The following is a 27436-nucleotide window of genomic DNA, read 5'->3' on the forward strand; positions in this document are numbered from 1 at the left end:
CCACGTCTCAAAAAATAACTCAATTTCGTTCCTTTTTCTGGCTGAGTAATATTCCATTGTATATATGTACCACAACTTCTTTATCCATTCATCTGTCGATGGGCATTTAGGTTGCTTTCATGACCTGGCTATTGTAAATAGTGCTGCAGTGAACATTGAGGTGCATGTGTCTTTTTGAATTATGGTTTTCTCTGGGTATACGCCCAGTAGTGGGATAGCTGGGTCATATGGTAATTCTATTTTTAGTTTTTTAAGGAACCTCCATACTGTTCTCCATAGTGGCTGTATCCATTTACATTCCCACAAACAGTGCAAGAGGGCTCCCTTTTCTCCACACCCTCTCCAGCATTTGTTGTTTGTAGATTTTCTGATGATGCCCATTCTAACTGGTGTGAGGTGATACCTCATTGTAGTTTTGATTTGCATTTCTCTAATAACTAGTGATGTTGAGCAGCTTTTCTTGTGCTTCTTGGCCATCTGTATGTCTTCTTTGGAGAAATGTCTATTTAGGTCTTCTGCCCATTTTTGGATTGGGTTGTTGTTTTTTTAATGTTGAGCTGCATGAGCTGTTTATATATTTTGGAGATTGATTGATTCCATTGATTCGTTTGTAAATATTTTCTCCCATTTGAGAGTTGCCTTTTCGTCTTGTTTGTAGTTTCCTTTGCTGTGCAAAAGCTTTGAAGTTTCATTAGGTCCCATTTGTTTATTTTTGTTTTTATTTCCATTACTCTAGGAGGTGGATCAAAAAAGATCTTGCTGTGATTTATGTCAAAGAGTGTTCTTCCTATGTTTTCCTCTAAGAGTTTTATAGTGTCCGGTCTTATATTTAGATCTCTAATCCATTTGGGGTTTATTTTTGTGTATGGTGTTAGGGAGTGCTCTAATTTCATTCATTTACATGTAGCTGTCCAGTTTTCCCAGCACCATTTATTGAAGAGACTGTCTTTTCTCCATTGTATATCCTTGCCTCCTTTGTCATAGATTAGTTGACCATAGGTGTGTGGGTTTATCTCTGGGCTTTCTATGCTGTTCCATTGATCTACATTTCTGTTTTTGTGCCAGTACCATATTGTCTTGATTACTGAAGCTTTGTAGTATAGTCTGAAGTCAGGGAGTCTGATTCCTCCAGCTCCGTTTTTTTCCCTCAAGACTGCTTTGGCTATTCGGGGTCTTTTGTGTCTCCATATAAATTTTAAGATTTTTTGTTCTAGTTCTGTAAAAAATGCCATTGGTAATTTGATAGGGATTGCATTGAATCTGCATATTGCTTTGGTTAGTAGAGTCATTTTCACAATATTGATTCTTCCAATCCAAGAACATGGTATACCTCTTCATCTGTTGATATCGTTTTTAATTTCTTTCATCAGTGTCTTATAGTTTTCTGCATACAGGTCCTTTGTCTCTCTAGGTAGGTTTATTCCTAGGTATTTTATTCTTTTTGCTGCAGTGGTAAACAGGAGTGCTTCCTTAATTTCTCTTTCAGATTTTTTAACATTAGTGTATAGGAGTGCAAGAGATTTTTGTGCATTAATTTTGTATACTGCAACTTTACCAAATTCATTGATCAGCTCTAGTAGTTTTCTGGTGGCATCTCTAGGATTCTCTTTGTATAGTATCATGTCATCTGTTTTACTTCTTCTTTTCCAATTTGTATTTATTTCTTTTTCTTTTCTGATTGCCGTGGCTAGGACTTCCAAAACTATGTTGAATAACAGTGGTGAGAGTGGACATCCTTTTCTTGTTCCTGATCCTAGAGGAAATGCTTTCAGTTTTTCAGCATTGAGAATGATGTTTGTTGTGGGTTTGTCATATATGGCCTTTATTATGTTGAGGTGGGTTCCCTCTATGCCCACTTTCTGGAGAGTTTCTATCATAAATAGGTGTTGAATTTTGTCAAAAGCTTTGTCTGCATCTATTGAGATGATCATATGGTATTTCTTCTTCAATTTGGTAATATGGTGAATCACATTGATTTGCGTATATTGAAGAATCCTTGCATCCCTGGGATAAATACCACTTGATCATGGTGTATGACCCTTTTAATGAGTTGTTGGATTCTCTTTGCTAGTATTTTGTTGACGATTTTTGCATCTATATTCATCAGTGATATTGGTATGTAATTTTCTTGTTTTGTACTATCGTTGTCTGGTTTGGTATCAGGGTGATGGTGGCCTCATAGAATGAGTTTGGGAATGTTCCTTCCTCTGCAATTCTCTGGAAGAGATTGAGAAGGATGGGTGTTAGCGCTTCTCTAAATGTTTGATAGAATTCACCTGTGAAGCCATCTGGTCCTGGACTGTTGTTTGTTGGAAGATTTTTAATCACAGTTTCAATTTCATTACTTGTGATTGGTCTGTTCATATTTTCTATTTCTTCCTAGTTCAGTCTTGGAAGGTTATACCTTTCTAAGAATTTGTCTATTTCTTCCAGGTTGTCCATTTTATTGGCATAGAGTTGCTTGTAGTAGTCTCTTAGGATGCTTTGTATTTCTGTGGTGTCCGTTGTAACTCTCTTTTTTCATTTCTAATTTTAATGATTTGAGTCCTCTCCCTCTTTTTCTTGATGAGTCTGGCTAATGGCTTATCAGTTTTATCTTCTCAAAGAACCAGCTTTTAGTTTTATTGATCTTTGCTATTGTTTTCTTTGTTTCTATTTCATTTATTTCTGCTCTGATCTTTATGATTTCTTTCCTTCTGCTAACTTTGGGTTTTGTTTGTTCTTCCTTCTCTAGTTCCTTTAGGTGTAAGGTTAGATTGTTTATTTGAGATGTTTGATGTTTCTTATTTCTTGAGGTAGGCTTGTATAGCTATAAACTTCCTTCTTAGAACTGCTTTTGCTGCATCCCGTAGGTTTTGGATCGTCGTGTTTTCATTGTCATTTGTCCCTAGGTATTTTTTGATTTCCTCCTTGATTTCTTCAGTGATCTCTTGGTTATTTAGTAACGAATTGTTTAGCCTCGATGTGTTTGTGTATTTTAGGTTTTTTTTCCTGTAATTGATTTCTAATACAATAGCGTTGTGGTCAGAAAAGATGCTTGATATGATTTCAGTTTTCTTAAATTTGCTGAGGCTTGATTTGTGACCCAAGATGTGATCTATCCTGCAGAATGCTCCGTGTGCACCTGAGAAGAAAGTGTAATCTGCTGTTTTCGGAGGGAATGTCCTATAAATATCAATGAAATCTACCTGATCTACTGTGTCATTTAAAGCTTGTGTTTCCTTATTAATTTTGTTTGGATGATCTGTCCATTGGTGTAAGTGAGGTGTTAAAGTCCCCCACTATTATTGTGTTACTGTCGATTTCCTCTTTTATAGCTGTTAGCATTTGCCTTATGTATTGAGGTGCTCCTATGTTGGGTGCATATATATTTATAATTGTTATATCTTCTTCTTGGATTGATCCCTTGATCATTATATACTGTCCTTCCTTGTCTCTTGTAACATTCTTTATTTTAAAGTCTATTTTATCTGATATGAGTATTGCTACTCCAGCTTTCTTTTGATTTCCATTTGCATGGAATATCTTTTTTCATCCCCTCACTTTCAGTCTGTATGTGTCCCTAGGTCTGAAGTGGGTCTCTTGTAGACAGCATATATATGGGTCTTGTTTTTGTATCCATTCAGCAAGCCTATGTCTTTTGGTTGGAGAATTTAATCCGTTCACATTTAAGGTAATTATCGATATGTATGTTCATATTACCATTTTCTTAATTGTTTTGGGTTTGTTTTTGTAGGTCCTTTTCTTCTCTTGTGTTTCTCACTTAGAGAAATTCCTTTAGCATTTGTTGTACAGCTGGTTTGGTGGTGCTGAATTCTCTTAGCTTTTGCTTGCCTGTAAAGCTTTTGATTTCTCCATCAAATCTGAATGAGATCCTTGCCAGGTAGAGGAATCTTGGTTGTACGTTCTCCCCTTTCATCACTTTAAGTGTATCATGCTACTCCCTTCTGGCTTGTAGGGTTTCTGCTGAGAAACCAGCTGTTAACCTTATGGGAGTTCCCTTGTATGTTATTTGTCATTTTTCCCTTGCTGCTTTCAATAATTTTTCATTGACTTTAATTTTTGCCAATTCGATTACTACGTGTCTCGGCGTGTTTCTCCTTGGGTTTATCCTGTATGGGACTCTCTGCGCTTCCTGGACTTGGGTGGCTATTTCCTTTCCCGTGTTAGGGAAGTTTTCGACTATAATCTCTTCAAATATTTTCTTGGGTCCTTTCTCTCCCTCTTCTCCTTCTGGGACCCCTATAATGTGAATGTTTTTGCATTTAATGTTGTCCCAGAGGTCTCTTAGGCTGTCTTCATTTCTTTTCATTCTTTCTTCTTTCTTCTGTTGAGCAGCAGTGAATTCTACCATTCTGTCTTCCAGGTCACTTATCCGTTCTTTTGCCTCAGATATTCTGCTATTGATTCCTTCTAGTGTAGTTTTCATTTCAGTTACTGTATTGTTCATCTCTGTTTGTTTGTACTTTAATTCTTCTAGGTCTTTGTTAAACATTTCTTGCGTCTTCTTAATCTTTGCCTCCATTCTTTTTCCGAGGTCCTGGATCATCTTCACTATTATTATTCTGAATTCTTTTTCTGGAAGGTTGCCTATCTCCACTTCATTTAGTTGCATTTCTGGGGTGTTATCTTGTTTCTTCATCTGGTACATAGCCCTCTGCATTTTCATCTTGTCTTTCTGTTAATGTGGTTTTTGTTCCACAGGCTGCAGGGTTATAGTTCTTCTTGCTTTTCACCTCTTTGATTCCTTACTGCACTTATATTCAAGACAGAATTCCATACATTGGCCCACAGACTACACTGTGACCTCTATTTACCTCTTTAACCTCATCTTAGTGTCTCTTCCTCCAGATCTTTCAGTTTATATATGTGCCATGTGCCATATTGTTTCCTGCTCATCACTTGAGCCCTTGCTGTTCTTCTGCTAGAATGTTCTTCCCTGTCTCTGGTTAACCACTATTTATCCCTTGGATCTCAAATAAAATGTCACTCCTCAGTCGGGCCTGTCTTGTTACCAGTCTCTCATGATACCCTCTAATTGCCATATAGTACTTACCACACAATAACTATGCAAATGTTAGATAATAACTATGCAATTATATAGGTGATTATTGTTTAATGGCTATCTTTTGAACACTAAACTCACTAAACTATAAACTCGATGGGAGCAGAAACCTCATCTATTTTTTATAATTTTATTTTTTTAAGTATTGAGGTATAATTCCCTTATCATGAAATTCTCCCACTGAAGTATACAACTGATTTAATAAACTTATAATTGTGTGATACTCACCACAATCCAGTTTTAGAAAACTTCCATCATCCCAAAAATGTTTCCTTGTATTCATTTGCAATTCATCACTACCACTCCCACCTCCAGCCCTTGGCAACCACTAAGTTTCTTTCTGTTTCTAAAAACATCTTTCCTGGACATTTCCAATAAATGAATCATATAATATATGGTCTTTTGTGCCTGGATTCTTCTACTTTGCATAATGTTTTGAGGTTCAGCCATGTTGTAGCATGTATCAGGAGTCTGCTCCTTTTAATTGCTGAGTAGTATTCCATTGTATGGCTGTATGGCTATACTAAATGCTGTTTATCCATTGCTGAACAGTTGGACTGTTTCCAGTTTGGGGCTGTATTAAATAATACTACCATGAATATTCACATGTGTTTTTTAAGTAGAGATATGTTTTCATTTCTCTTGTGTGGGTAGATGCTGCCAGGAGTGGAACTGCTAGTGGAGTTACATGTTACGTGGATGTTTTAACATTTAAGAAATCACCAAACTGTTTTCCAAAGTGGCTATACCATTTTACAATAATGTATGGAGAATGCCAGTATCTCTATACCCTTGCCATTGATTATAGCCATTTTAGTAGGTATGCAGGTGGTATCTCATTGTGTCAATTTGCATTTCCCCAATGATTAATTATGTTGAGTGCTTTTTCATGTGCTTATTAGCCATTCATCTTCTTTTGTGAGATGCCTATTCTTTTGCCCAGTTTTTAATTCAGTTGTTTGTCTTAGTATTGAATTGTAAAAGTTCTTTATATATTCTGGATACAAGTGCTTTACCTGATATATGATTTACAAATATTTTCTCCCAGTCTGTCGTTATCTTTTCATACTTTAAAAAAATAATAATATATTTATTTATTTTGGGCTGTGTTGGGTCTTCGTTGCCGTGCGCGGGCTTTCTTTAGTTGTGGCAAGCGGGGGGCTACTCTTCGCTGCAGTGCGTGGGCTTCTTGTTGCAGTGGCTTCTCTTGTTGCAGAGCATGGGCTCTAGGCATGTGGACTTCAGTAGTTGCAGCACATGGGCTCAGTATTTGTGGCTCGTGGGCTATAGAGTGCAGGTCAGTAGTTGTGGTGCACGGGGTTAGTTGCTCCATGGCATGTGGGATCTTCCTGGACCAGGGATAGAACCCGTGTCCCCTGCATTGGCAGGTGGATTCTTAACCACTGTACCACCAGGGAAGTCCCCTTTTCATATTCTTAATGATGGTTTTTGAAGAAGAAAAGCTTTGAATTTTGATGTAGTCCAATTTATCAATATTTTCCTTTATAGATCATACTTGTGATGTCATATGTAAGAGCTCTTTGTTCAAGTCAAGGTAATGAAGATTTTCTATATTTTCTTCTAGATGTTTTTAGCTCTTATGTTTAGGTCGACGATCCATGTTGAATTAAATTTTGTGTGTGGTGTGAGCCAAAGGTCTAAGTTGTTTTGTTTGTTTTTGCATGTGGATATCCAGTTGTCTCTGCACCATCTGTTGAAAAGACCACCCTCTCCCCATCAAATTGTCTAGGTACTTTTGTCGAAAATCAATTGTACATAAATGTAAGAATCTAATTCTAGATTCTCAATTCTACTTCATTGATCTTTATGCCTACCCTTATGTCAGGACCATACTGCCTTAATTATTGTTTTTTTTGTTGTTTTTTGTTTTGTTTTTTTGCGGTACATGGGCCTCTCACTGTTGTGGCCTCTCCCGTTGCGGAGCACAGGCTCCGGACGCGCAGGCTCAGTGGCCATGGCTCACGGGCCCAGCCGCTCCGCGGCATGTGGTATCTTCCCAGACCGGGGCACGAACCCATATCCGCTGCATCAGCAGGCAGACTCTCAACCACTGTGCCACCAGGGAAGCCCCATACTGCCTTAATTATTGTGGTTTCGTAATAAGTTTTGAAATCAGGTTAGTGGAAGTCCTCCAACTTTGTTCTGTTTTCAGAATTGTTTTAGCTCTTCTAGATCCTTTGCAATTCCATATAAATTTTAGAATCAGCTTGTCAATTTCTACATAAAAGCATTCATAGACTCTGATAGGGATTGTATTAAATTTATCAATCAATTTGGAGAGAACTGCCATCTTGACAATAATGACTCTTCTAGGAAGAAGGGATGTCTATTTATTTAGATATTCTTGAATTTCTCTCAGCAACATTTTGTGCTTTTCAGTGCACAAGAATTTCACTTTTGTTAAATTTATTATTAAATATCTTATTTTTGATGCTATTGTGAATAAAACTGTTTCCTTAACTTCATTTTTGGATTGTTTGTTTCTCTGTTTTTGCTGACCATTTATTATTTGTCTCTGACCACTTATTATTTGGAAGTTGGAGGACTTCCACTAACCTGATTTCAAAACCTATTATGAAACCACAATAATTAAGACTGTATGGTACTGACATAAGGATAGACAATAAAGATCAACAAAGCAGAACTGAGAATCTAGAAGTAGATCCTTACATATATGGCCAACTGAGTTTCAACAATAGGGCTGGATGAACTAATGAGAAACTAAAAAGTGTTTTCATGTTTCTTACATAAATAAACTTTCAGTGTACTTTTAAAAGCTTTTTCATGGCATAATTTATATACTGCATTGTATATTTATTTTTATAGACTTTTAAAATACAGTCTTCTTGAAAACAGCAGAGACAACTTATTCATCTTTGTATTTCTGGCACACAGTAGTTAACTCAATAAATTTGTTGAATGAATGTAATATAGCAAAGCTTTGAATCAGCCATCCCTATTAAAAGGGAAGAACACTAGCTTTTTCAAGGATTAGGAATATGTTTTGGAATATCTTTGTAACTTGCTTTAGTGACTCCTCATCATATAGGGTTTTGCATATAGTTCCTGACTGACTGCTAAGCAAGATGGAGCTCATATCATAAACTCTGAGAACTTTCTCTGAAGAACTTCACATTCTCATAGCAAGAGATCTGCAAGGTAGTAGGTAATTAATCATTAATATTTATCCTACAACTGCTGCTTCTCAAATGTCTAACTGTATCTAGAGGATTAATTAATGGGTAAAATCAAAGGCAATCTAAAATAACAGTTTAGGGATATAACCCTATGAGTAAGAAGTGCTTCCAAAAATATCTTCTACTTAAGATAAATGAGCTTTTAACTCTACTGTAGTTAAAGGCTAAGGAGGAAAAGTCTAATTCACTAGTAGGACTAAATCTAAAGATCTACCACATTAAAAAGACATCTCATGTTTAAGATGTGCTCCAAAATAATATGGAAGCAGGAAAAGTAGGAGCAGGGGTTATAGATGAAATAAGACAGAAATAAGTCAACTATACTTCAATTAGAAAAAAAAAAGAAAGACTAACCAAAATTGTTGAAGCTGGGTGATGGGTTCATTAGGGGTTTATTATACTATCCTATCTACTTTTGTGTAAAATTTCCACAATAAACAGTTCAAATGAAAAAGATATCTTAATGGGATGGATACAACAGATTTTTCTGTCACAGAAAAAATGTATGTAGTAGGCAAATCCTTTTTGTGTACAGATATCTTTAAAACAGTTTTTGTTCAAAAATCCGAACTTTTAAATCTCCAAGACAATTTTCAGTTTTCTTTGAATAAATCTTCAGCAGGAAATACTGAGGAACAGGTCTAAATTACTTAGAGAAAAAAAAAAATGCCAAAAAAATTCAAAACTGCCCAATGCTTTGACTTTGCTTTATAATGAAAATCACCAAAATTCCTTTCTACTCTAAAAATATTATTGAAAATAAACTAAAAACCTCAGTGCTGCTCCTCATTATACCCACTTATAAAAGGTTTATAACTTTCATAACAGGTTGGAAACAAAAAAAGGGCCTGAGAACTATTAATTTCATAAAACCATGAGTGTTTGTTAGACAAACAGCAAACTGTTAGAGAAAATGGCAAATCAGTCATAATTTCCAAAGAAGATTCTTTTTTCAAGTGTAACAAAATTGACTGATGCATTTAGGGATAACTAAAAGGAATTACAACACAGAAGAGGAAAAACCCAAGAGAAAAGAAAGGAAAAAAAAGTAAACCTTCTCAAAAGATTCCCTAGAGGTCACAATTTAGTTCTGAGAAAAATGTTTTCTACTCTTGGCTTCAAGTTAAGTAACTAAAACTTGAAAATATGACAGAATATACTGGAGATGAACCGTGTTATCTTCCTTCCCAGCTACATCTCCAAAATAAAAGAGAAAGCAAACAATAAGTAGATGCAATTGACTAATTACTCATCTGTAACTCACCTGCAGGAAACAGGAATCGCATTTCTCTTTCTGCTGCAGAAAAATCATTACTTCCATGAAGTGCATTCCTTAGCTCATCTGTGCCATAAATTGCCCTTAGACTAAAAGCAAGTTAGAGATGATGACCATCCAATCTGACATACTTTCTTTACATTTTACATATGCATTCTATTTAGGAATTTTACAGAAACATCGCCACTTCTCACATATGGAGGTTTTAATCTATTTTGAATTTAAGCATAAATCTATGTACATGAGGGTCAAGTATATTTAAATCTGCAGGAGGGATACACTGGAAAAATAAGAGTTATCTGGGTAAAAAAGACGTGTTGTTTTGTGACAACTGAAAAAGCAGTGCATTTTCAAAGTGCAAGAACTCAATGCCCTCTGGTTTCCAGACATTAATGATAATGCTGAAAATCTGAGTTTCTGGTCCTGCATTACCAATATTCTATAAAATACCATACCAATTTTCCCATGAAAAATCCTACACCAGTGGCAGTTTAGTTCAAGGATGAGAGAAAAATAAGGCTGGTCAACCATAAATCAAAATCCTCTGAGACCTTCTGTGGTATTTATTAAAATACACATTTAAGTAGTTAAAACACAAAATGGACCTCACCCACCCAGCCCTCCACCACCACCAAAAAAAATCAGGTTATTTAGGAAAACTTTCAAATTAAAGGAAATTCCTATTACAATGAAATCAGATTTTCTTTTTTTTCATTTTCATAGTTGGATTTCATTTCTCCCCCAGGAAAGTTACCTGTCTGGGTGTGTCTCCTTAGCTACTAAGCTATTACTTGGTCCCAAGAGTTCTTTCCAGTAAGAGATGGCTTTATGTCTAGCTAATATCATGGCAACAAGTGGTCCAGAACTCATGTAAGCTGTTAAATTGGGGAAAAACATTTTCCCATACTGTTCCACATAAAAGTTACTACAGTGCTCAGGGCTGAGATGCAGTTTTCTTCTCTAAAAGAGAAACAAAATCAACAAAAGCATTATTGACAGTTCAATAATACCTCATTAAGTCATTAATAACTTGAAATTAGTACCAATCTGACCACAAATTTGAGATTTAATTTTGTATTATGAACAAAGGGCAAGATAAGAAAGTTAAATGTAGGCTGTAAATAAGAATTATTTAACATACTTAAGAAAAACTATTCCTGTTGGGCAGCCTCTTTCAAAATATGGTATGTTAATGACAAATTCATCATATCTCCTTCTTAAAGTAAAAACACGCCAATCATCAATATTCTGTTAATACATACTTTGTATAAAGTAACAAAATTGGACTTTAGAATATTCCAAATTCATCTTTCCCTATCTATTTGTGATATTTTCCTATTCATTGTGAAATTTTCCTACATATTTTAGGGAGCTGGTCTCATTATGGTATAAATAGTACGCAGTATAATGATGCAGTAAACAAGTTTTTCACTTGAACATGAAAGTTGTATATATATATATATATATACATATATATATATATATATATATATTTTTTTTTTTTTTTTTTTTTGTGGTACGCGGGCCTCTCCCGTTACAGAGCACTGGTTCCGGACGCGCAGGCTCAGCGGCCATGGCTCATGGGCTCAGCGGCTCCGTGGCATGTGGGATCCTCCTGGACCAGGGCCGGGGCACGAACCTGTGTCCCCTGAATCGGCAGGCAGACTCTCAACCACTGCGCCACCAGGGAAGCCCGAAAGTTGTATATTCTTTATTCTGGTTCTGCCATAAATATGTTGATTCACTATGATCTTAAGAGTAATTAGTTAGCATTAAGTGTTAATCTGAAAGAATATGAAATGTTTGGGACAAAAAATTGTTAATTTTGTTCAAAAATGAGGAACTATATGAATGAATTATTAAATTTTAAAAACAATAGAAGCTGAGTCAGTCACTCTTCCAGTTAGAAAGCATCACATTTTCCCTAAGAGCAACTATTTGAGTACATCTTATTTATTTATTTATTTTTGGCTGCGTTGGGTCTTCATTGTTGTGCACGGACTTTTCTCTAGTTGTGGCAAGGGGGGCTACTCTTTGTCGCCATGCACGGGCTTCTCATTGCGGTGGCTTCTCTTGTTGAGGAGCACAGGCTCTAGGCACGTGGGCTTCAGGAGTTGTGGCACGCGGGCTCAGTAGTCGTGGCTCACGGGCTCTAGAGTGCAGGCTCAGTAGTTGTGGCGCACGGGCTTAGTTGCTCCGTGGCATGTGGGATCTTCCCAGACCAGGGCTCGAACCTGTGTCCTCTGCATCAGCAGGCGGGTTCTTAACCACTGCGCCACCAGGGAGGTCCCTGAGTACATTTTTTAAAAAAATCACTCCATTACTACTGTTTATCTAATCCACTAAAGGTAGATCATGAGGGAAAGGGCTCAAAATATAACAGAGGGATTCAAAGTAGACATCAAGGAAAACTTCTCGTTGGAGTAAGGATGATGAGACATGAAGATAAATTACTAGGTGAAGGCTAAAGATCTCCAAGATTAAGGCAGATATCCATCTTTCTAAAATGGGTTAGAGGGCTTCCCTGGTGGCGCAGTGGTTAAGAATCTGCCTGCCGATGCAGGAGACATGGGTTCGAGCCCTGGTCCGGGAAGATCCCACATGCCGCGGAGCAACTAAGCCCGTGCGCCACAACTACTGAGCTTGTGCTCTAGAGTCCATGAGCCATAACTATTGAGCCTGTGTGCCACAACTACTGAAGCCCATGCGCCTAGAGCCCATGCTCCGCAATGAGAAGCCACCGAAATAAGCCCATGTACTGCAACAAAGAGTAGCCCCCGCTCGCTGCAACTAAAGAATAGCCCAAGTGCAGCAATGAAGGCCCAATGCAGCCAAAAATAAATAAATAAATTTATTTAATTAACTAAATAAATTAAATAAAATGGGTTAGATTTTCCTGAGAGTACAGTGTGAATTTTACCAAGTGACCTACCTCTTAAAGTCCCTTTCAAAACTACCATGTGTCTTCAAGTTTCAGAAACTTGATAAAATTGCTTGGTTTGTAGAGAGGGATCTAAACTGCCCAGAGCAAGAATCTTGTAGAGATGCTTACTAGGTAGGTCAGCAATGCTATGAACAGGATCTACTGGACAAACATAACATTCTCACTAGTCAAGGATCAGTTACAGTGCTGTAAAAAAAAAAGGTGCTGACATCTATTCTCATATTAAAATTCATATAGTCAAGAAATAGAAGAAATTTGAGAAGTTTTAACAGTGCCTGATTTAGTGTAATCCTTGATTCTATTATTTAAAATTAAGATATGCCAGTATTTGTGATTCTTATGCATATTGATTTGAGTGCTTTTTTTGCTGCATTGTAAGCCCTTATCTGCCATATACCCCTTAACAAGCAAGGGAAGCTATATTCTGCAGGTATGCTAGCTAATGCAGCATAATTTTAAAAATTAAGGGCTCATCTTAAAGTTGATATTGAATCAGTGATTCCATCAGTTGCTTTAAAATTAAATCAGATAAACTTTTTTGGAATTTAGATTAATATTTTCACAAAGAGGGAATTCCCTGGCAGTCCGGTGGTTAGGAGTCTGTGCTTTCACTGCCAAGAGCATGGGTGCAATCCCTGGTAGGGGAACTAAGATCCCGCAGCCGCGGCCAAAAAATAAATAGAAATCAACAACAACAACAAAAAATTCACAAAGAGTCATTAGTTTGTAACACAGGAAAGACTGCCATCTACTGAAAGAATACATATTTTAGGAGGTTTTTCCTAGATGGGACAAGAAAGCCTCAAGTTCAATGAACTCCCAGTACAAAGGACAAATGATTCCACTGACATGAGACACCTGGAATAGCAAAGTCATAGAGACAGGAAGTAGAATAGTGGTTACCAGACCAGGGGTAGGGAGAGGGCTAAACGGAGTTAGTGTTTAATGGGTACAGAGTTTCAGTTTGAGATGATGAAAAAGTTCTACAGATGGATAGTGGTGATGGCTGCACAACAGTGTGAAGGTACTTAATGCCCCTGAAATGTATGCTTAAAAATGGTTAAAAAGGTAAATTTTATGTTGTGTATATTTTATCACAATTTTAAAAAAAAGCAGCATACAATATACCAAGGCGTTCTTTGGTTTGAAACTTCTTGCTGACAAGGGAAAGTGTTAAATATTAGCATTTACACTGTTTTTTTTTTTTTAAACACTTAGTTTTAATTTATAGTTATTAACTCCTTAATTCTTGTTTTTCACTAATTCTTTTCAAAATATGGACTTAAAAGACAAATTGGAAACTTTATATTATTTGTATATTTTTTTTCTCAAATTAATGAGTAATATACTTACAGGGCTAAAAAATTCAAAGCAATATAAAAAGTCTTATATGAAAAATCTCATTCCCATCCCTGTCCTAACCCAGCCTGTTCTTCCACGCCCTCAATATGCAACCATTTTTTAATGGTTATTTATCTCCTAGTTTCATTTTGCAAATACCGGCAAACATGAATATTACTTTTTCTCTATCATAGAAAGTAGCTACACATTGTTCTGCATCTTGTTTTTTCCTTAACAGGACACAGAGAGGTTTATAATTAGTTGCATAGTATTCAATTTGGTGGATCGCCAGGGTCAATTTAACCAATCTTCTAATGCTGGGTTGTTTTCAATCTTTTGCTTGTAAATAAATAATGCTGCAAAAAATAACCTAGATATAGGTCACTTCATATTAATACATGGGTTATAGGAGAGATTCCCAAAAGAGTACTGCTGGGTTTAAGGGTATATGCATCTGTAATACTGATAATTGTCAGATCCCCTTCCATAGGGGTTATGTCATTTACTTTTATATTCTTGCCAGATGGTATCTCAGTGTCATTTTAATTTGCTTTTTTCCTGCTTAGAGATTGAGCATCTTTTCCTACGTTTCAGAAGCATTTGTTTTTCTTTTTCTGTGACCATCCACATGCACTGCCCATTTTCAACTGAATTTTTATCCTGTTCTAGGAGCTTTTTATATACTAGGGAGATTAGCCTTTGTGATATGAATTACAAATCTTCTTCCCAAGTTTGTCATTTGTGTTTTGACTTTGCTTATTATGTTTATTTGGTCATGTGCAAGTTTTTTATATTTATACTTTTATCAATCTTTTCCTTTACGGTACCTGGACTTTTTTTTTTTTTTAATTTTTTTAAAATTTATTTATTTATTTATTTATTTATTTATTTATGTCTGTGTTGGGTCTTCACTGCTGCACACGGGCTTTCTCTAGTTGCAGTGAGCAGGGGCTACGCTTCCTTGTGGTGCATGGGCTTCTCATTGCGGTGGCTTCTCTTGTTGTGGAGCACGGGCTCTAGGCACACGGACTTCAGGAGCTGAGGCACACAGGCTTCAGTAGTTGTGGTGCGTGGACTCAGTAGTTGGGGCTCGCGGGCTCTAGAGCGGAGGCTCAGTAGTTGTGTCGCACAGGTTTAGTGGCTCTGTGGCACGTGGAATCTTCCTGGACCAGGGCTTAAACCCATGTCCCCAGCATTGGCAGGTGGATTCTTAACCACTGCGCCACCAGTGAAGCCCGAGTTTCCTCCTTTTTTTAGTTTTTAAAAGATTCAATAGGCAATATGACACTGTATATTTATTAGAGAATAAGAAACTGAAATTTCAAATAAGGATGGTAGAGAAAAAAGGAAGATTAAAAATATTCATTCTAAAGACGCAGACATAGAGAATGGACATGAGGACATGGGGAGGGGAAAGGGTAAGCTGGGACGAAGTGAGAGAGTGGCATGGACATATATACACTACCAAATGTAAAATAGCTAGCTAGTGGGAAGCAGCCGCATAGCACAGGGAGATCAGCTTGGTGCTTTGTGACCACCTAGAGGGGTGGGATAGGGAGGATGGGAGGAAGATGCAAGAGGGTGGAGATATGGGGATACATGTATATGTATAGCTGATTCACTTTGTTATACAGCAGAAACTAACACAACACTGTAAAGCAATTATACTCCAATAAAGATGTTTTTTAAAAATTCCATTCTAGGGCTTCCCTGGTGGCGCAGTGGTTGAGAGTCCGCCTGCCAATGCAGGGGACACGGGTTCGTGCCCCGGTCTGGGAAGATCCCACATGCCTTGGAGCGGCTGGGCCCATGAGCCATGGCCGCTGAGGCTGCGTGTCCGGAGCCTGTGCTCCGTGACGGGAGAGGCCACAGCAGTGAGAGGCCTGCGTACCGCAAAAAAAACCCAAAAAAACAAACAAACAAAATTCCATTCTATTTGATAATTTTTAAAAATTTGATAATGTTTAACAACACTCTACATTCATTTTCAAAACTACCAACTGCAGAACAAGTATAAGTCTTAAAACATTAAACGTTTGTAAATAACTGAAAAAAAAAACCCAACCAAATAAAACACCCAACAGTCAAGAGAAGACCAAGTAAATAGACTGTGGCTCATCTGTACAGAAGACTATTACACAGAAGTTAGGAAGAATGAGATAGATTCAGATGTAATGATCTGGAATGCTATCTGAGGGACTTTGTAAAGGGGGTCAAGGGAAGGGGACTGTCCTACTTTATGGGGGAAAAATGTTTGTAAATGCATTAAAAAAATCCTGGAAGAACAGGAAAGTGTTAAGTGGTTGCCTCTCTCTGGAGTTTAGGACTTGAGCTGGGAGAGGAGACATGGAAGAAAAATAAATTTTACTTCTCATTTTATATCCTTTTGAAATGTGAAAAAACTTTTGTAATATTATCACATATAACTTTTATACTTACAAGAATAAACCTAAATTTCATGCTAAATACTAAGGATCTAAATGGGCTGACACATTTACATAAACATTTTTAAAAGGTAAAATCAAAAGTAATCTTGGACTTCCCTGGTGGCACAGTGGTTAAGAATCCCCCTGCCAAGGCAGGGGTCACAGGTTCGAGCCCTGGTCAGGGAAGATCCCACATGCCGCGGAGCAACTAGGCCCGTGCGCCACAACTATAGAGCCTGCGCTCTAGAGCCCACAGGCCACAACTACTGAAGCCTGCGCGCCCAGAGCCCGTGCTCCGCAACAAGAGGAGCCACAACAATGAGAAGCCCACGCACTGCAACGAAGAGTAGCCCCTGCTCACTGCAACTAGAGAAAGCCTGTGTGCAGCAACGAAGACCCAACGCAGCCAAAAATAAAAATAAATAATAATAAATTAATTTTTTAAAAATAAGGTAATCTAAAATAACAGTTTAGGGATAAAACCCTATGCCTAAGAAGAGTTTCCAAATATACCTTCTACTTAAGATAAGTGAATTTTAAATTCTATTTTAGTTAAAAGCTAAGGAGGAAAAGCCTAATTCACTAGAGAGAAAAAAACATGATCATCCTGCCCAGAAGTTACCTGAACAATGGTGAATCCAGATCTGAGAATAATATCTTGTATCTCCTCCTCTTTGTCAACGATATCTGGTTTGATAATGGCCAGAGTCTTTTCTACATAGATCTGAGGTGGAGGCATTGATAGCTCCATTCTGGCTTTTCAGGGTACAATTTAAGAGATTCTTGACTGGTATCAACTGCAATGACAGGCACCCTCCCGCCCCAAATTTAATGCAATTGTGACTAAACAGCATTATCAGGTGCTTGATTTTATTAATTTATAAAGCTGGAAACTGTCATACATTTTTCAACAAGCAGCGTCTCAATAATACGATTTCTACTCTGCGTCTAAGTCCTGCCATGGGTTTTCCTAAGCACTTTCATGGAGGTGGAAAGACCAAGGAGCAAGGCGAAAGCCTAGGACCCTGGGGGCCCAGGAGGAGACTAGGTCTGCAACCCTCCGCGCCGCTCAGCGGCCAGCCCCCCGCCCCGCCCCCCGGGGAAGCTTAGCATCAGGCCCGTTTGGAAAGCAGAATCCCTGACCCTCTGTGGGCTGCACCCCCAGATTCCTTCCGAATCCGACCCTCATCTGGGCACTCACCTCAGCCCAGGCTCCTCGAGTCACCACATGTTGTTGCTAGGAGACCAGAAACCCAGCTTAGAGACGGTGGCTGCAGAGGCCCAATTCCAGCAGAGCGCTTCGCAGCCTTTGGCTAGCTCCCCAAGAAAGGGAACCAGCCACAGGCATTTTTATTCCCCTTGCAAATCTTAAAAGCAACAGACGTTTTCTAACATTTTCCTCATAATTTATCTTACTTCATCCTCCTAGCCATTCGAAGGACACTTCAATTATCCCCACTTTATAAATTATGAGACAAATCATACACACTTTCCCTCATCTTACCCCAGCCCCTTCCAGACAGTGTATGTAAGAAAACCCATGTCAAATACCTTCCTTATTTCACCAGATAATGCTATCCCCTCTATTCCCAGCTTCTGTAAACATTAAAAGGCAATCTTCGACTTGTGAAATAGCATTTATTTAAAGAGCAGTAAAAGAGGTTTAATCTATTTACCTCTAAATTAAGCCTATGGAACAAAGACATGGGCAACATATATAGCATAACCCCAAATCTCAGCTTTCCGTGTTTTCTTTATATTATGTCACGGGCACCTTTAATTCTTTGGTTGTAAGTTAAGGCATTATTCTTATTGGAAAAGACAGCAGAGAAGTGGTAAACAGGTACTGGGATCTTCTCTAGGTCAGAGTCTCACTGAAAGATCCAAATTCCAGAAAAGTTCAGGGTAGCAGCTCCAAGTTAGCAAAACAGGTTTTCCATCATCCATGGGGTTGGTTAGTTCTCATTCCAGACTATTTAAGTCTCTTCTTTCGTTTAACCAAATACTCAGCACCTACAGGGTCAAGGCAGACAGCAAGCTATGAATCTTTATGGAGGTTTGAAAGCAGTTTTATTTCTTTCTCTGTAGAGATTCGACTACACTTTTTTTCTTTAAAGTAAGAAGCTGCCCAGAAAAGAAACCCTCAGGTGTCTTCTTCTGGCTACCATATCTTATCTCCTATAGACGGGACAATGTGAACATATATTAATACCAACAGGTACAGCAACCAAAAAATGGACAGTGACTCCAGCCTCTGGTTTGCATGTTTAGCCCTCTGACTTGAGGCTCTGGAAGCAGATGCACCCATTATTTATCTATCCCCAGGTCTCTTAACAGCTCTTCACTGCTGCCTGCCTTCCTAGACTATTTTACTTCACTATCTATTAAAGCTGGTCCCACAGAGGCTCAGAGTTTTCCAAACCAGCAGGTACAATGTCAGTCCTTCAGGTCCTTGAATCACCTCTGAACATAAACTCTGGGAACACAAGGTCCCTTCAACATCACCCTTATTCTCACAGACTTTCTAAAATCAGATTCCAGAAACTACATTCCTTTTTCTTGCAGCTCTCTACCTACAGTACCTGAATCTGCTCCAAGACTTCTCGCTGCATCTCCACAGCCATATGGTACACCTGATGATCAGAGTCATTGTACATCACAGCATTCTGGAACATCAGCATCAGGTCCCTCTGGAACTGAGCCACGGTGCGAATCCGTCCCTTAGACAGATTCCTTTTCAGGCTAGTTAAGTCCATGGGTCTACAGGTGGCCAAGAGAAACCAGAGGAAATCAAACCTTCATGTGGAACATGTGGTGACCTAACATGCTCTCCTGAAGAACTAACCAGCTCTTAATGAAAACAGTAGTAAAGATAACAATTCCCATCAGATAATAAAATAGCAACAGCAGCTAACATATGACTGCTTACAATAAGCCAAGTGCTATGCTAGGTACTTTTTTTTTTTGGGGGGGGGGGCGGTACGCGGGCCTCTCACTGTTGTGGCCTCTCCCGTTGCGGAGCACAGGCTCTGGATGCACAGGCTCAGAGGTCACGGCTCACGGGCCTAGCCGCTCCACGGCATGTGGGATCTTCCCGGACCGGGGCACAAACCCGTGTCCCTTGCATCTGCAGGCGGACTCTCAACCACTGCGCCACCAGGGAAGCCCGGTACTTTCTATATGAACTCACTTGATCCTCTCAATAAACCTATATGGTAGGTACCATTATCACAATTGGCAATGAGGAAACTGAGATCAAAGAAGTTAGGTACTTGCCCAAAGTCACACAGCTTAGTTTCCAATTCAGAAACAGCCTGACTCCAGAGCCCACAGCCCCAGCCATTTCACTTTACAATTGGAGGTATCAAAGTTATAAAGAGCTCCAATGATCAGTTTGTCACAGGGTAGTTACTGACCGATTGTTTACAATGTATAGTCATATACTAGGTATTTATTTAATCAACTTTTTTTACTGTATAATCAAAAGCTCAGAGTTTTTTTCTTCTTTCATGGAGATGAAAAGAGAATCAAGTGAATATTAAGGTAAATATTATATAATGTGACACAGAGAGCGGATATATAAGAGAAGGCACAGCAGCGTAGAAAGAGGAATGAACTGGGAGGTAAGACTCTGGGGTTTAGTTCTAGCTCTGCTATTCACTGTTGATCACAGACAAGTCATGACCACCTCTGAGTCTTAGTTTCCTCATCTACAGAATTAAGGAATCTGTCTCCAAAGGTTCTTTTCTGATCTTTTATACACTACTAACACACAGATTTATGACAGCATTTTAGATGAACTATGCTATAAAAATCCAAAATACTGCAATCAACCAGTGTTTATAACATCTATTTGGATTACCATCTTTGCCTTAGCATACCTGTAACTGCCTGAATGAATACAGAGTTCCTTTTAAAGTTTTGCTCTGAAATAACAGTGCCAAAAACTACCAAAGGCTAATGTAAGATTATAATAAATGGATCATATTACTTAAAAGTCAGTAGTGATAAAAGCCTCTTTATCCTTTTGTTCCCTATATTCTCAAATGAGGACTGAGCTTACCATAACTTTAAACTTGTTCAGCTGTAAAATATATCTTAAGTAATGTAAGTGAAATAAGGAAATAATCTAACAGATGTGAAATAAAGTATGAAAAGACAGATATAAAAGCAACCAACCTTTCTTGACCCCTTTTCCACTGACCTTTTCACCACATCCTTGTATCCTGGGGCCTGCCTTTCTGACACAGGCTTCAGAAACGGACTGCTGAACCTGTTAAGGGACAAACCCAGAGAGGATGAAGAAACCCTGGAAAGTCACCATAAATGAGAAGAATGGCTGTGAATACCGGGAGTGGCTTGAAGTCCTACCTGTGACTGGCTATCATCTTCCAGACTGGCAGGAGAGTCTTCTTAAATAGCAAGTGATCCTGAACAGGGTCACTATGGCCTAGATCAGACCTATAGGATAAAGCAGAGCAGAAAAGAAACAGTAACTTCACAAATGGTATTCTGTTCCCCCTAGATGCTTGATAAGGTTTCCTCAACACATAGTGCTCCTAGTTAACATCTGAAGGAAATAACACCACAGGAATGAAAACAGGCTTTCATAAAGGACCCCAGACTCTATAAATACTCTCTTACTGATCAGTATTATCAAATGAAGTGGTTAGATTCTTGTAAAGTGTACTAAAAATAGGCAACTGCCTTTGCCTTTTGGAATCTTGCTGATTTGCCCTTTAGCATCTGTGACTCTAAAGAACTGGTCTATAAAAGTAGTCTTTGTTCACTGATGTCTCCCAAGTTCCCGGTACATACTAGGTGCTCAAATAAGTATTTGATAAATGAATCTGGTCCTGTTTTTTATGCAGAAATATGCCACATTAAGAAGTATCTCTCCCATACTTCCAGAGGAAAAAATACTTGGTTTCATATCCCAAGGAATTCTCTTACACTTCATCTGAATGCTATACAATTTAAATATTTTTCCTTTTCACTCTCCTCTGTATAGTAATCTTTAAAATACCAAGAAAAATCCATTTTTCCTCATGGTCCTTACTTGTCTGGGCTAAACTGCCTAATTTATTTAGTTTTTATTTAGAGGTGCAACTGCTCAATGTTTTATAATTTTCCCAGTTGGCAAGTTTTCTATTTACCCCAAAGTTAAACATCATGTTACACTTCACACTTCATATACTGCATTATTCTCTCTAAATAGGCTCTCTTCACACCTAAGGTTTCACACCCTCGTTTTGCTTTATGTACCACATTGTATGTATCCATTTGAGCACAACTTACACCTTATCATTCTCCAATTTGAACAGCTCCACATAATTATTCATTTTCATGATGCACTACCTCACCTGTATCTAAATTACATACCACAAAAATCAATTCTCCCTTAAGCCCAGAACCCTACAAGAACAAAGGACTTAAAGCCCAAAGCAAACCTCTTCCTTTGTCTCCGATCAGTCAGTCAGAATAAACAATAGGTCCTTGGTACTGATGCAATTTTGTTCATATAGCCACAAAACAGATATTTATTGTTTCCATTATGTGAAAGGTACTACAATAGGTTTTGTAACTTCATAATCAATCACCTTTGCAATATTTTAAGAAACAACCCCTTGCTTACCTTTATTTCCATCTATTTGGAAATGCATGCCAAGCAACTACAAGTAAAAGTGTGGGAGTGGAAAGGATATGCATACTTAGACTGGTACTCCAAAGGTTCTACTTTACTCCTGAGAGTCAGTACAGACTAAGGAAGAAGCCAGAAAAAGGGGCCTAGGGAATGTCTATCTTTCAAAGTAGTTTTAAGGTTCCCTAATGATAGCACAAGAACTCAAATGCCTATCTCCCCTTAAGCTATCTAGTCAAGCAGACTCAATTACTAATATCTACTGCTTTCTAATAAAGATTTCATGTTTAACCTAAATTCTAAGATAAGAGTGTGGTGTTTGAGTTTCAAGCTGCTGAAATGTCATGAGATAAAATATTCCAGATTATTAGAGATTTCCTGTTTTGGAGATAGTCATCATACGCCATCTGCTAATACTCACAAATGGAGTTATAGAAGAGCAAAGGAAGCAATTCTTCAACAAGCTAGGTTTTTAGCTGTATTCTATTTGTGTAACAAAAATTTGAAATCTGCTATTTACAAAAATATATATGCATGGTTCAGTTGTATACCTTTAACAAAAGAAGGCTAAAATAATTATTGGTTTGCCTTCCCACAGATAATGTGGGTGGATCTGGAATATAGCAAAGAAAAAAAACAGTTCATACTATCTTCTCTCAATACTTAGACACAAGACTAGGCCCAGAAGATGAACTATTTGTTACATAACAAAAATAACTTTTTCTGATTTAAAAAGAAATTCACTTTACTGAAAAAAGTTAAGATTCTAAAATGTGCCCTCTGGCCCCATAGTTATTTATGTTAAAAACAGACAATTATATAAACAATTTCCCAAGATGTGTGAAAAAGGAACAAGGGAGATAATAACTTAAAAATAATTTTTAATTTCAAGTTAATAGGAGATGTTTTAGCATTTTTAAAAGTATAGTTTGTATATTAGACTTGAGTGACAATCTGACTCAGCAATGTTTCCTGAATAAATATACAATGGATTACTTATGAAAGAGATTCTTAATGTTGATAAAGCAGTCTTGTTTTATAAGATGACAGCATATAGACTTCTATTTATACAGTAAAATTATATTTAATTCTATTTCTAGTGTTTTCGAGCTCTAATTCTCTACTTTTCAATTTACAAAAGTAATCAATGTCCATGGCAACAAATTCAAATAGGCATAAACAGAAGTAAAAGTATTAATCCTAACAACATGGGATAAAAATCTATACTTACAGCTTTAAGGAGGTAGCACGGCTGAAAAGGATATCCACCAGAGGAGTCTCCTGGATGCTGAAGCTATCATCACACTCACCTGAAGAACGCTGGTCTTCCATCTCTGACACATACCCTTCACTCTGGTCCTCCTCTTTGGATTCTTGCTGAACCTCCCCCTGGAAATGCCAGGAAACAAAGGAAAGTTTAGAAAGAGATTTACTATCTTCAAGGTAATTTTTCTTTCACAGGGTAAATGAAGGCTGACCTTAACGTAAGAATAGGCCAGTTATATAAAGTTATAGAATAATAAGTTGGAGAAAGGTGACTTACCTAGACCCAAGACAAAGAATTCTTAGAGAACTCTCTGTATCCCAAGAAAAAATGAAAAAGCAATATACTCTATTCTAGATAGATGTTGTTTTCTTTTAAAACTGTCATCATTACTTGTGGCCCTGGAGCTAACTAGTCTAGCTAGCCAGATAATATTAATGATATTGGTATTCTAAATTTTACTGATTGCTTACTATGAGCCACGGACTATGCTAAGTGCTGCGTGTGAATTATCTCATTTAAAACTCACAGTACACCTATAAGGTAGGGCACTATTATTCCATTTCAGCAGAGAAAACTGAGGTTCTAAAATGTATACTAACCTGCCTAAGCCTACACAGCTAACTGATGCTAAAACCAGGATTTAGACCCAGGTAACTGAACTCTCTGGAGTTAGCCTATGTGCTCTAACCATACTGCTCTGCCTTCCTCTTTGTGCAGAGGACTGATCAGACAGCTGGTTTAAGATATTCACTTACCTCTTCACTCTCTGTGGGTAGTTCCTGAAGTGCCCAAATATCTGAGGGAGGTGGAGCCACCTCTGGCCTTCCATTTTCTCCCAGTAATGACTTCTCAGCTACCAAGGGGTCTACCTTGGCTGAAAGCTCTTCAGGCTCTTTGCAGGGCTCCCCCTCTCCTTCAGTAGCTTCAATTCCCCTCGCCTCTTGTTGTCTGGTGCCAGATGAAGGGCAGCAACCTTCACCTGATTCTTTGCTGCTAATGCACAATGGCTCCATTAAATAAGCTACCTGCAATCATAGTTTACTTTTAGATGTATAAGAACAACAGTGGAAATCATCATCTACATATCAATAATGCCACATCATTACACTGCCACTGTGACTAAGTTGGAGATGGTAAGGGTTAATTGATTCAGTCATTTTAAATTTATCAAATATTTTATACACACAGGTACTGGGCTAATTGGTAGGAACCTAACAGTAAACAAGATAGACATGATTCTCGCCTCAAGGAGCTTATGTTCTAATTTTTCATCTCAAGTGTCAACTCGAATCAACTGGTAACGTCTAAAAAACTGCTGAAAATTTCGTCTGCCACAAACAATGCAGATAGAATTGGCAATATGTGAACAATTGGCAAGACCAGATTCTTGCTGGTCTTGACCTACGTTCTACTGAATGTGTAGAGTTGCCACATAAATATAAACTCTCTGTCCAATTCTTTATTTCTGGTCCTCAGCCCTTCACTAGGGAAATACGAACACTGCAAAATATTGCCTGGAAGTCTTAACATTATAAGCTTCAAGGGGAGTTTGAGCAAGTGTGACCTCCCATGACTCTGAAAGAATGAATTGCAAGGATACTCCTAAAGACAGGCCTATATACAGAAATCCCACTTCCTCTGATCAGGCTCCTAACGACTGGGATCTTAGAACAGTCAGTCAAAAAGTACATATTTGGCACATGTTTTGTATCAGCACCAAGTGCTGGAGACACAGAAATGAACTCAGTTCCTGCCTATGTGGACCTTATATTTTAGTAAACAATAATGAGAGTGGTAGAAGTATGTATGGATAAACATTCTCTTAGAAGTTGAGATTCTTCCCACCTTTGGAAATAATGGCTCCCCATTACCTCAGAGAGAAAGTGGAGGAGGTTCTGGCGGCTGAGTTGCTCCGCCTCTTCCTGAGATTCCTCACTGCCTCCGTCCCCCACAAGCAGCTCAAGAGGTTCTCTCCCTGGGCTGCTTTCCTCTAGTTCCTCAGCCCCTGGCTCCTCAGTTTCCCTCCAGCTGCCCATATCAAGATCCAAACTGGAGTCCCATGAGCTGAAGAGTGACCTGCAATCGTTGCTCAACTCAGAGTCACTGGGATAGTCTTGTTCAGAATCCAACCAAACCCATTCATGCCCCATCTGTAAATACACAGAAAAAAAATGCATTAAATTCACTCAAATCAATATCCCTAAGGCATTTCCATCTCCCAATTTTGGTAGAAAGATAAGGGGTCAGAAATTTTTTTCGACTCAACATCAGGAGGAGTAAAAACTAGCTGAAGGGAGACATCAGGAGAAAAAGTGATCCATCATTGGGAATAAAGAAAAAGCCCTATGTCAAACAGTATAATAGAATTATCACCCAATAATTATTTGTTGTTAGATTTCCTCATACTCTAAAAGAGAGAAAACTGGAGCATTGCTAGCTGAAATGAATTCCTCTATCCCAAACCATCCTTAAACTCAACTGCAAGGCAACAGTTTTGATGGACAAGGGATATTTTCCTCAGCATATAGACATTTTAAACCTATCAACCATTAAATCCTCAATGCATACTAAGATACCTGTGGCATCCTTCTGGTCATACCCAGCTCTCACTTCTCAGAAAGAGAACTGTAAATCAAGTTTTAAAAATATCTTTCCTTGCTTTCAGTACACTGCAGTCCTGGTTTTCTTAGCCCTTCGTCCTCTCCCTTTTACAATTTTAATACATCCATCTTCTATGTTCTTCTTTGGGCCTCTGCTTCCTTAATACGTCCTTAAAAACATACAGCTACTTTGAGGTTTCAACTTTGATCTTTATTAAGGTGGCTTCCGAATCTCTCCACCTTTAATTTTTATATGCATTCTGGTCTCATTTCTCCATGTACCCAAAGGTCAACTCCCTTTAGGTGCCCTACCATCTCCTTCAAATCAACACTTATAAAACTAAAATCACTTTTCTTTCTGAACATCTCCCAAAAATTTGCTCTCCCGAAGTTCCTTATGCCTATCATCAACACTACTTTCTTAGTCCTGTTTTGACTCTTTCTTCTCTTATATTCAGTAAACAAGGCCACTTCCCAATTTTCTTCCACAATAATTTTTCTCAGTGCCCATCCTTTATATCTGAATAAATGTGATAGCCTCCTGGTCAGTTTCTCTATTCTTAATCCAACCTGCTCTGAATAGTCTCCCTATTCAATGCTTTACAATAGCTACCACTTCAAATTTCTCAATCTGTCACTCAAAGCCCTCCATAAATCAAGCTCTATTTTGTCTCCTTAGCCTGGTACCTGTAATTCACTAGTCCTTAATATAATTCCTAATTACATTAGTCTCCTTATTTCCCCCACCTCAGATGCCTATACCTTAATTTAGCTTGCTAAGCTTATAAATCACGTTCTCTACCAACCCCAAATCTATGTCCTTTAATGGACCTCTTCCTCCACAAACTTCTCCAACTTTTAGGGCTCCGTTGCTTATATCACATGCATGTTTGCAGACTGCTTTGGGAATATACTGTAATTGTATTTAATTTTCTAACTCCTGGATTGACTGAACTATCACTCACAAAGGTATCTTCTACTTCCTTAGGATCCCAGCAAGCTTTATAGTTTTACTTAAGCCAAAAAGATCCGTGACTTCCAATCATAAAGTTCTATATCTTTCTCAAGAAGGCTCAAAATACCAGACAATACCTTATTAATCTCCATCTCTTTTTAATAAAAAGCTCACTAGTTCACTTCACTGATATAGTTTTTATTTAGTAACAGAAGTTGGAATAAACTCAGGTGATAAACTTGATAACTGAGTTTAGCCTTCAGATAGTAATGTTATGAATTCTAAAATACACAAGAACGCTACACATAGACATAGAGGAATAACAATACACTATTCAAGAAATACCATGTGCAAAGACAGTATAAGTAGAACAAATGCCGAGGATAAAGATGCTACCTATATCCATGCTTTAATCTTCTTTAAGCAATGACATGAACAGAGAACTCTGAAAACCTTAAGTTTTACCAAACACTGAAGAAGGGCTGAATGAGGCAGTACTTATGGCACAATGCAGTACTTTTAAACATTATAAACTCAATCTTGGTTACTCACCTTCTCTGACCTGTAGTAGAACAGTTCATATTATAAGACCACTTTCCCCCCAACAATCTCATTCCCACAAATGACGAAAGTTTCTATATAGAAGAAATTACAAGTTTCACAAACACATTCACACACTCAAAGAACACACCAAAGGCTGGAG

The 27436-nt window shown here is 38.0% G+C and overlaps 3 protein-coding genes across 3 annotated transcripts in view; all 3 read right to left on the reverse strand.

Moving 5' to 3' along the window:
* NME5 (NME/NM23 family member 5) overlaps positions 1 to 17081 on the reverse strand; it is a 38711-nt gene extending 21630 nt beyond the window's left edge. Inside the window, exons 1-3 of the mRNA XM_059061327.2 lie at positions 16893 to 17081; positions 10314 to 10519; positions 9548 to 9648 (exon numbers count right to left, since the gene is read on the reverse strand). Coding sequence (XP_058917310.1) covers positions 9548 to 9648; positions 10314 to 10519; positions 16893 to 17021 — 436 coding nt within the window. The 5' untranslated portion in view covers positions 17022 to 17081. The remainder of the gene's footprint in view (positions 1 to 9547; positions 9649 to 10313; positions 10520 to 16892) is intronic.
* Positions 17082 to 17888: 807 nt separating this feature from the next.
* On the reverse strand, positions 17889 to 20745 carry LOC131755730 (bromodomain-containing protein 8-like). The gene is made up of 4 exons (XM_059062371.2): positions 20642 to 20745; positions 20475 to 20543; positions 18853 to 19030; positions 17889 to 18283 (listed from the first exon to the last, which is right to left on the reverse strand). Exons 1-4 carry the CDS (start codon positions 20656 to 20658, stop codon positions 18233 to 18235), a joined length of 315 nt encoding a protein of 104 aa, XP_058918354.2. The 5' UTR covers positions 20659 to 20745; the 3' UTR covers positions 17889 to 18232.
* Positions 20746 to 23138: 2393 nt separating this feature from the next.
* LOC136794134 (bromodomain-containing protein 8-like) lies at positions 23139 to 25328 on the reverse strand. The gene is made up of 3 exons (XM_067033304.1): positions 25050 to 25328; positions 23934 to 24203; positions 23139 to 23300 (listed from the first exon to the last, which is right to left on the reverse strand). Exons 1-3 carry the CDS (start codon positions 25326 to 25328, stop codon positions 23139 to 23141), a joined length of 711 nt encoding a protein of 236 aa, XP_066889405.1.
* Positions 25329 to 27436: the final 2108 nt, after the last annotated feature.

The sequence above is a fragment of the Kogia breviceps genome, chromosome 4, assembly GCF_026419965.1.
Source record: "Kogia breviceps isolate mKogBre1 chromosome 4, mKogBre1 haplotype 1, whole genome shotgun sequence".
Lineage (NCBI taxonomy): Eukaryota > Metazoa > Chordata > Mammalia > Artiodactyla > Physeteridae > Kogia > Kogia breviceps.